The sequence below is a fragment of the Seriola lalandi genome, unplaced genomic scaffold (genome assembly GCF_002814215.2).
Source record: "Seriola lalandi dorsalis isolate HSWRI2012SDOR001 ecotype SW California unplaced genomic scaffold, Sedor1 jcf7180002054885, whole genome shotgun sequence".
Classification (NCBI taxonomy): domain Eukaryota; kingdom Metazoa; phylum Chordata; class Actinopteri; order Carangiformes; family Carangidae; genus Seriola; species Seriola lalandi.
The window spans coordinates 2248743-2259514 of record NW_019525437.1 but is presented as its reverse complement, the minus strand read 5'-3'; the positions used below and the strand labels follow the sequence as shown (position 1 = coordinate 2259514).

At 42.5% G+C, this 10772-nt stretch overlaps 1 protein-coding gene across 1 annotated transcript in view; it reads left to right on the top strand.

The window, feature by feature from the left end:
• The window catches only part of patj (PATJ crumbs cell polarity complex component), a 127809-nt gene that overhangs the window by 105375 nt on the left and 11662 nt on the right, over positions 1-10772 (top strand). Inside the window, exons 32-38 of the mRNA XM_087179996.1 lie at positions 5650-5734; positions 6598-6690; positions 6781-6891; positions 8032-8097; positions 8691-8775; positions 9096-9202; positions 10216-10299. Of these exons, the coding sequence (XP_087036122.1) occupies positions 5650-5734; positions 6598-6690; positions 6781-6891; positions 8032-8097; positions 8691-8775; positions 9096-9202; positions 10216-10299 (631 nt within the window). The remainder of the gene's footprint in view (positions 1-5649; positions 5735-6597; positions 6691-6780; positions 6892-8031; positions 8098-8690; positions 8776-9095; positions 9203-10215; positions 10300-10772) is intronic.

The window sequence follows — 10772 nt, the reverse complement described above, 5'->3', positions numbered from 1 at the left end:
TCTCCTCTTTCACCAACATTTAGTTGACACATGTAAAGTCTTATAATAGTCGTATGATGTCGGCATCGAGCTGGGATTCGCCGGCAGGTACGACTGATGCTGGTGACGTCTGTCACCGAGAGACGCTGTCGTAACACACTTCATCCAAAAACGTCACTCCTACTGGTGGATGAGCTCGGGTCCTGCACTAGGCCTGATGGGCTGATCTATCTATCTATCTATCTATCTATCTATCTATCTATCTATCTATCTATCTATCTATCTATCTATCTATCTATCTATCTATCTATCTATCTATCCATCCATCCATCCATCCATCCATCCATCCATCTATCTATCTATCAACCTCAGGTAGAGGTGTCATTCCTGACTGATGGACCTGTAACTCTCTACATGAGTCTTATTGATTTTCCTCCAGCCTGGTTTTGTTTACATCTTTTTCAGTTCACATAAATCCACTTCTGTGACAAGCAGACAAATGTCATGGGCTTGTTTGAGTATTGAACTCAGACTAAACAGAACCAGGTGGAGGTGATGCCTAAATAGATCTGAACACAGATGATTCCTCATTCTTCTTCCTATGATTCCCTCCGTGTGTCAGATTTCTTGATCTCACCCTGAGCTCACAGCACTATTTTCTCCTATTATGATTATGATGTGATTTTTTTTTTCTGCTGCCGGCTGCTCTGATTGAATCTGGTCGTGGCGTCGGGGCAGGAGGACACCGGCGCTCCCACCGTGTTCAGCCAGGTGACAAAATCTCGTTACAGTCGCGTCCACAGGCCGCTGCTAAATGATTTATCTCTGGATAAAGGTCGCCACGGCAATGAGCAATGGGATGTCGACAGGCAGGAGCCTCGCAGCTCATCACCATGGAAACAGAAACGGTTAACTGTCACCCTGCTGGCGTGGTCGGTCCGCCATGATGTGTGTCCCCATGCCCCTCTGACTCACTTTGTGAGAATGTTCAGTTTTCAAAGCGGTAAAATAATCACTGCACTAAAGAAGGAACAGAGTGGAGACTAGAAACAAAACATATAAATGTGGCCCTAATAACTCCATCGTATGGAGGCGATACATGTAGAAAATGTATCAGAAGCGGCAGCTGCAGGAGCAGAGGGAGGACAGTGGGGTTGTTTGGCGACTATTTCCTTGTCTGATTTGAGGGTCCAAGGACAGAGGGTGTCTCTGCTGTAAAGCCCCTTGAGGTAAATCTGTCATTTGTGATATGGACTTGACTTTATTGGGAAAACACCTCCACTGAAACATTACTAAGAGAAATTTAAAAAATAATCAAATTTCCAGGTGAAAAATTTGGAAACTAATGTGTCAGAGTGTGTAAAAGTCCTGATGTCAGAGTGTTCCTGATCTGAAATCTAGTTCTGTGTGATCAAACAACTTCAGCCAACATTTGTCACACAGAGGTGAAACATCTGGAAAGAATGAATACAGTGTGTGCACAATTGAAGAAAGTGGTGTCCGGCTTTAACAGCGCACATGGATACGTCAGGAACATGAACATCTGAATGACAACCTGCATCGCTTAGATGAGTCGGTACCTCCTCATGTCTGAAAGAGTCTTACTCAGCTTCATAGTGAACACACAATATTCAGCCTGATCTCCATGACTTTACTGTAATTAGCTGAAAACAAGTTGAACTGTATCATGAAGCTGTTGTAAGAACAGTCTGATCTTAAGTGTGGATGTAAAACTGAGTAACTGCTCCGCTGGCTGATGGGCCAACAGACTCCGACCCATAAATCCTGTTTCCTGTCGGCCTCACCTTGACCAAGGAGACAAAGACACATTAAGAGTAATTGGGAACGGGTCAGTAACTGCATGGGCAAAAACAATAACTGGTAATGGAGGGATGATGGGGAGGATGGGAAGACACCCAGAGGAGGTAGAGGAGGGAGAGAGTGAGGGAGCAGGACAGATGGAATAAACATGGAAGACAGAGTTGGAGGGCAGATATGTAAATTCCCACACTCCACTTACTTGGTGTTTTGGGACTTGGACATTTTTGTGTTTAGGTTGTTGTCTTTTTGTGCCTCTGCTCAGCCGTGGTCTGAGATTTAACAGTGAGAATATTTAGCTTTTTGGGCTTGTTAGCAATAGAAGAAGAGAGTTTTAGGCACTCAACAAGAGGGTCGTGGTGTGTTTGAGGTCAGATCGTAATATTCTTATTTGTTTAAATGAATATGAAATCTTTCTTGTATGTGAGTGAACCGGAAACTCTTTCCTGTTTTTGTCATTCACCTTTATCTGACGTTTTTTGTTGTTCAGGTGATGGTTGCCAGGACTAAACTTCAGACTGAACAACACTAAGAAATATTCACTCCTTCTCAATTTTTCAGGGGAAAAAACATATTGTGTGCTGAGCTGTTAGATAAGACCTCGACCAGCCAGGGCCTGTGTGTTTTTCTACCTGTTCAAGACAAAGTAGACACGTCAGAATGGTTTTGTGGGACCTGAATCATCACAGCACTTTAACTTGCTGCTTTTGTCTGCTTCTCTTTGTGAATTCTTCTAATTTTTCTTCCTTTTCATCCTTAATTTAGCTCTTTAAAGTCTGGATGTGATGTAAACTGAAGATGAGGAAATCACTATCTGATGATTGATGCTTTTATAGAGAAATGTAATCAGACTGAGAGAGTTGAGATGGTATGTTTGACAGATCAATGGATAATAATAATCATAGAGTCTTTTGTTGGAGAATTGCTGATAATAATAATAATTTTGTTTATAAAGTTCAGTACATCATCTCAGCCTTACTGGCCTTCCTCATCATACAGACACAGGACAATATGTCAGAAAAGTTTCCACTGTTATCATGCTCTCTGTTTCATGTGAAGCACTGATTATTTTTCTGTGAATGAAATGAAAGGAGCTGACACAAAAATCATTGTTTTGGTTGAACCGATCACTCAGTTTGTTCAGTCCGAAGGCTGCAACGTTTCATAACTGACAGCATCGACATGCTTTTCCACTTCCTGTCTGCTGACGTTAGATAAAACGCTGCGGAGCAACAGTGAAGCACTGCTGTAAAGTGTACGCACTGAGCTTCCCTCTGGACTTTTAGAGAAGGAAGCTGCAGAAGATTATTTGTCATTTTTCACCTTCAGTGTGTTTGTGCCTTGATTAACCTTGACAACTCTTATCTAACCTTGACTGACCTAAACTAACCATAGCTACACCAGAACTGTCACAGAAACTGTCCAGTGTCAATGTTCTCGTTTGGTGATCAGGCTGATTAATTGGTTGGTTCACTGGATTTGGAATGACATCACTGTAATGTTTGGTTGTATCTCGGTCCCGCCCTCACCGTTTGATTGACAGGTGATCTGTGCGACCTGCAGTGCAGCACCACTAACGAGCACTGAGCAGCAGTGATGCAGAATAAATAGAAAAACAGGATGAGGATCGAGCCCACTTGGACTCTGATGTTAATCTGGGGACTCCACAGATGGCTCCACTTAGTGCTGATGCCTCAAATCAAACGAACCGGCTTCAAACGGCTCCACGGCGGGTTTGAAGCGCCCTGATGGTGGATTCGCACCATATGTTGTCATGTAGCCAGATGTCCTCTGTGCCTGACTCCAGGTATCTGCTCCCTCCTGGCCCCCTCCTTGGTGTCCGTCAGCAGGCGTTGTGACTGTGTTGTTGGTTTAGTCGTTTTCTGCTCAATTACCCAGGTGGCTTGTAGTTGTAGTTGTTGAGATGCTGATATGATGAAATATCATTTTCCCCACAATCCCCCCCCCCCCCCCCCCCCCCCCCCCAGCCGTGCACAGCAGAGCTGTTTCCAGCTGCCCAGAGTTTAGACCACAGCGATGTTCCCAGCAGGAACCTTTAGTGCAGTGGTTCCCGACCTGTGGGCCACGAAGGTGCTGCAAGGTGGGCCGACAAATCATTTGCAAAACAGTTTCAGTTTTTGGTGAAAAAATGTCATTATAAAAAATAAAATAAAAATATAGATTTTTTAAATATCTTAAAACAAAATAATCTTTAAAAGCATTAAAAATGTTTAGAAATTCGTTTGATCGTTTGTTTATTTGATTATTTATTTTTTTCGTGTTAAAGCCAGTAACAGGAACATTTAAGTTGCTGATAGAAACATATATTGCCAAAGCAGTACAGATAATTATAAACATTGACAAGTGATTGATTAATGATTATACAATAATATTAAATACAATATAATAAAAGGCAATTTTTAAAGATGTAATCACACAGAAACATGTACGGATTAAGATTGGGGAGGTGGATAAATTCAGGATATATATGATTTATTTTTTCAAAGAAAACTTCTCTCAGATCCTTATATTTGTCACATTAGGAAGTGAGATTCTGTCTCAACTTCTCTTTTATGACAGTGAACACAGCCTGGCCTCAGTGACGGCCTGTTTCTATGGCCAGGCTGTGTTCACTCTGTACATTGTCAGTGTTTTCCTTAGTTTTCCATCAGTCACAGTGGTCAGGTACTCTGCCACCATGTACTCTCTGTTTAGGGTCAAATAGAATTCTGATTTACTTTGTGATTTGGTGGTTTCGTTCCAATAATTCATATAATTTTCTTTTTGTTTTGAGATGATTTGATTGGGCCAGATTGTTTTTGGTGTGTATACTTGTGTTGTTATGGGGCCGCCAACATTTTTGAGATTTTCAAGTGGGCCATGAGTTGGAAAAGGTTGGGAACCACTGATTTAGTGTGTCACCAACTGCTGGGAGACAAGACATGGGGGAGAGGGGGAGGCAAAGGGGAGAGGAAGAAAGGAAAGGAATGAAGGGAAGATAGAGGAGAGGAGGAAGGGTTGGTTATATTACACTGTTACACATCAGCACCTGTCATGCCTCTTTGTGTGGTGACAGCGGGTTCCTCGAGGACTATGATGAGAGCTGAAGGTGTCAAATGTGAACCACATCATTCCTGGTTCAAGTGCGACTGAGGACCTTTGTTGTCCATCTCAAAATTGACATATTTTGAACTCAGAAGATGAACTGCTTGTTTTTTTTTACACGACTGCTCTTTGCACTTTGCATGTTGGTGCTTTGGTAAAAGATTTTCCATGTGTTTGCAGCCTGCTGAACAATCAGCCTCATGCTCTGTGATGCTCATGGTGCCTGACAGTGTAAACCAACACTGAACATTACTCAGTGCAGTAACAGTCTGCTTTGCATTTCACTGAAGATGTCCTGCCTTGTTCCAAAAATGGCGAGAGCATCAAGACCCTGTTCAGTGAAAATGAAACCTGCACCGCTTCTGTTGTAGCTGAGAACAAATGTGTGCTGCAGTTGTGTTTCTGCCTCTGTGGCTGCAGCTCCATCTCACAGAGCACTGAGGATAATGAAACATCAAGATGACATGTGTTCTGTGCTTAGACTGGAAAGGTGTGTGTGTGTGTGTGTGTGTGTGTGTGTGTGTGTGTGAGGGCTCAGGTGGTGAAGCTTTGCCCTCTCTGCATTAATAATCAACTCCATCAGCTCCATGAAAATATTTTTTTGTTTTTTTTGTTTTTCTTTGCTTTTCATGTTCCAGCCAAAAACTGGACTGATCTCTCTCTCTCTCTCTCTCTCTCTCTCTCTCTCTCTCTCTCTCTCTCTCTCTCTCTCTCTTTCTCTCTTTCTCTCTCTCTCTCTATCTGTAGAAATGAAGATGCTATAAACCAGATGGCCGTCCCCCCCTTCCCGACTCCCCCTCCTCCCCCTGTCCTCAGCCCCGCCAGCCCTGAGGTAACAACACACACTTGAACACAAATATACACCCACAGATACATATGTGGCCAAAAGTATGTATGTTGAATATCAGATATGCATCAACTTTTTTTGCCATTACACCAAATCCCGTTGAGAATTTACTAATATTACAAAAGCACGGACACAAAAACATTTAACACAATACAGCAATAATAAAACCACAAACATGAGAACATTTTAAAATACACAAAGTACTATGATGTAAAAGATAAATGCAGCTAGAATTCAGAGGTTAAAGGTCCTTACAGTCTAAAGGTAGATGTCCATGTGTGGTGTGATTATAGATCAGGTCTAGCTTCTATATTAATACTGTGAAAGTATCAAAGCCTGAGTCCACAGAGAAATGCACACAGCCTGTATTCACAAACTGAGCCTTCAAACCAGCCGTCAGGACTTCTGTCACTTTGTGATGTCACAACAAAGCAATCACTAAGCCTTTCCCAGCTGGACCCACCATCCAGACTTGCAGGATTTGGTTTCTCTGAGTGTTTACCTGAAATCTTGTATATTTTCATTGGATCGCTCAGAAAACTGTGAGCCAATCACAAGAGAGGCTCAGAGCCTCCTCTCTTCTGATTGGCTCAACGACCTGTTGTAGAGCTCCAGAGAGAAGCCTGAGAGAGGAGATGTAAAACTACATTGAGATGGTTTATGGGTCTTAAAACCACAAATATATCTTCTAATGGATCAACACTTCAGATAAAACACAGAAGAAGAAGAAAATATGGAGCTTTAATGTAACTGGTGGATTCAAATAAAGCACTCAAAGTTTGTGTGTGTGTGTGTGTGTGTGTGTGTGTGTGTGTGTGTGTGTGTGTGTGTGTGTGTGTGTGTGTCAGTGTGTCACTCCAGCTCCTCCCAGTTTCCCCACCCTCACAGACGGAACCCACCCCCCTGACAGCAGGATGTCCCCCCCATCGTCAGACATAGCGGTCAGTGTGAACCTGTGGATCATTCATGTTAAGCTGAGTGTGTGATAACAGCAGAACTAAAGTGTGAACTGATGTGGTTCCGATGGACAGGACGAGACCCGCGAAGAGGCTGAGCAGAACAACAGGAACAGGAACAGAAGCAGCAACAGTAACAGTAACAGCGCCCCCCAGAGTCTGAGAGAGGCCGACACGTCCAAACAGGTACTGAGCCCTGAACCCCTCCCTCAGTCATACACTACGAGTCAGAAGATTTCAGGAAGACGATGAAGGTTTTGAGGAGCCTCAGAATGTGGTGTATATCACAAATACACAAGATTAAAGGATAGGTTCATACGTTTCAGGTCTGAACACAGTAGTGAGGTAGTCATCACATGTACTTTTTCTATTGCAAAATTCCCTCTTTTTACTTCCCCAGACATTTTACTTCCTGAGCCTCAGTAACACAAAAATAGGATATTTTACCAAAAACACTGTGACTCTGGAAGATTTCAGTGAATTACAGCAGAAGACGTATGTTCACTTCGTCTCTACTGTAAAATGGATTTTTTTCACACAATGAGGATTTCATCCTCCATCTCTTACACCGGACAGGAGGAGTGATTTTACCTACAACTCTTTCAGTGTACATACGAGCATTTATGTGAGTGACACAATGTTTAAACACAGACTTCAAAAATATATGAGCTTCTCCTTTAAATAGAGGGTCACAAAACGTCATTATTTTCATTTCCAGTTGTTTCTGGCTGTAATGAAACTGAGAATCTTGAACAATCAAAGTTCACAATAATTGAAATGCCCGTCTATGGGTTTTATGCTGAATTAGACAAAATATGTTGCCTGTTGAAAAGACTCAACTAACACCAACATGTATGCTAACTGCTACTGGATGTTTACATGTTGGAATAGAACATTTAGCATGTTAGCTTCTCTCACAGATTGTGTGAGTATGAGTTCATCAGGACGCAGTTAAAAGTTCACCTGGTGACTTTAGTAGCAGACGAACTTTCTTCACTCTAAGTTTATTGTAAATGTGCATGTTTTAACTGAGCTTCCTGTGTGTTCAGTGTGGACAGAGTGACTTATACAATCATGTGATCTGTGAACAGGAAAAGTTTTCCTCATCGTCTCACCTGATAATAACTAGACTTCATCCTCAGAGTGTTTTGTTCCAGAAACCTGCTTCTACTGATGAAATCAGGACACAAACACTTCCCCTTGACCCAGGCTACTGTGTGTGCGTGTGTGTGTGTGTGTGTGTGTGTGTGTGTGTGTGTGCGTGTGTGTGTGTGTGTGCATGCGTGTGTGTGTGTGTGTGTGTGTGCGTGTGTGTCTGCCCTGCAGAGGCTGAAAGCTGCTGAGTCTCCAGAAAATGAGCTCCAGGCTCCGAGGGCCTTGCTGGAGCAGCAGGTAACAATAAAATCTGTGAAATTTTCATCTTTTAGCAAATGATCAGAAACAAATCTCTGCAAATCAACCAGGTCTATTGATCTGATTGGAAAAGTTTCTGATATTAGATATGAGGCAACTCTGAAAAGTCAACTTCCTTGGATTTAATGATCTCAAACTGAACTGTACTTGATGTTACAGGACCTGAATCACACTGACGTGAATCCGGTCCAAGTGTACTCCATCTGATCTGATCGGGTCTTAGCCTAAAGAACTGTGAACTTCACAGCTCACAGAATGTTCTGAAACTGAAAGTGAAGCCAAGCTTATTTTAGAAAAATCAGTCCCCTGCAAGGTGTAAAACTGGAAGAGAGAGATTATTATTTGTTTTTAATATTTGCTGTAAATTCACACGCCTGCTGATTTCTTCTAAAATATTACATTTCAGCAGCCTCATCTCCCTCTGTGTTTGCAGCTCGTCTCCTCCCTGTGTTCTGAGCTTGATCTGTCTGCTGCTTCAGAGCTGATCAATAAGTTTCATCTGATCTGTGTGTTTGTGTGTGTGTGTGTGTGTGTGTGTGTGTGTGTGTGTGTGTGTGTGTGTGTGTGTTCAGTCCTGCAGGTCCCACAGCAGCTCCAGTAAACAGACAGCAGCATCTCCTCCTCTGATCAGCCCTGACCTGCAGACCGCCAACAAAGGTACCAATGCACGCACACACACACACACACACACACACACACACACACACACAGAAGAAGTCTGATCCGAGGCGGGATCGGGAAGTGCTGTTGACGTCTTGGTGCCAGACACCACAGGGACCTTCAGAGGTCTGTAGAGTTTATACGTCTGTGAGTTGGAGCTGGTCTGGTGGGGGACCATCAGGTGCTCATAGTGTTTTGGCTCATCAGTGTATTTTGCCGCCTCAGACACAAACAAAAAAAAAAACAGACAATATTATAAATTTAACAATGATCTTTTAAAGGGAGGGACTAAACAAATCCTCCTCCTCCTCCTTCAGACCCATCATGCTGTGCGGTGGTTCCTGGTCAGGAGACGGTGCTGGAGATCTGTAAAGGTCGATCAGGACTGGGACTCAGTATAGTGGGAGGAAGAGACACACAGCTGGTAACACACACACACACACACACACACACACACTTCTATGGTACTACAGTGGGCTTGAACCTGTCTCTGGTCTCCTGCTCCAGTTCAGTAGAAAACTCTGAATACAAATGAAAACAAGGTCACATTTTATATATGTGATAAAACTCCTCTTGGGATCTGTTCATTTCTTTCATTTATCACATGAAACTCCCACATGTTGCAGTTCAGACAGAGTCACCTTTAGTTTAAGTTTTTATTCTTCCATGCCGGCGACAGTCATTATACCAGAGGCTCATTGTTTTCAGGTTGTCTGTCCGTCCGTCCGTCCGTCCGTCCGTCCGTCCGTCCTTCCGTCCGTCCGTCCGTTCTCATGGACATGATATCTCACAAATTATTTGACAGAACTTCTTCAAATTTGGCACAAACATTCACTTGGTCTCAAGGATGAATTGATTAGATTTTGGTGGCCAAAGGTCAAAGTTATGGTGACCTCAGAAAACACTTTTTAGCCATTACTCAAGACTTCACAGAAATTATGACAAAATTTCACACAGATGGTTCATATTTTATGACTCTGGATAAACAGGGATGTAACCTGTAAATAGTCTGAGTGAAGGAGGCAGACAACCACCAGGAGGTGATTCTAGTTTTTGTTTTGGTTGCTTAGGTCTTTTGTGCAACAGTTTAAGTGATTCCTTAGGCATAAGACTAAGATAAGGAGAAATCCTTAAATACTGAAGTCAACATTTTAAGGAAACCTTAAGGAGAAGACTTCAGGGTGTTTTGTGCAATTGTTTTTATTTTAAGGAAACCTTAACTCAGACTTTAAGGAAAAACTTAACTCAAGGTGTTTTGTGCAACTGGCCCTCGGCACTTTAATATAGAATCTATTATTGTATTTCCGAGTGAATGAGCTGATGTTCAGAGCCTAAAGAACAAAGACTCTGTAACTGTACACACACGTATGGTCTGGACTGTACCTTCTCTCTCTCTCTCTCTTCCTCTGTCACTGTCTGTCTATGTATCTCCACCAGGACGCCATTGTGATCCATGAGGTTTATGAAGAGGGAGCTGCAGCCAGAGACGGACGACTGTGGGCAGGAGACCAGATACTGGAGGTACTGGTGCTGATACTGGTGGCCATGTGAATGACACTTGTTTAACATGTTCATGTTGTGTTGTTTGTTGTTTCTGACACAGCTGACATGAGTTCATCTTCATAATCATTATTACTGCTAATTATTAGTATTATTACTGTAAATGATTGTGTTTCTGAATCAGCTCACTGCAGCAGAGAGCAAGAGTAATACTGTTTTACTATTCAGCTGCTGGGTGTGAAGCTCTCTGCGAGCAGCAGCAATGCAGTGTTACTGTGATATGATACAGTAACACCGATCAACATCAACAGATGTTACAGATGTAGTCAGACTGATGTTTTTAAATGTTCATCAGTGTTGAATATTCCTGCTCCAGTCTGAGGTTTCATCTGATTTTATTTTGGAAAGCAATACACACAAAACACACGTTAATTCACAGATCTAAAAGCACAGATTCAGTCCAGCTCAGAGCTACGGAAGCCCTGAAAGGCAAA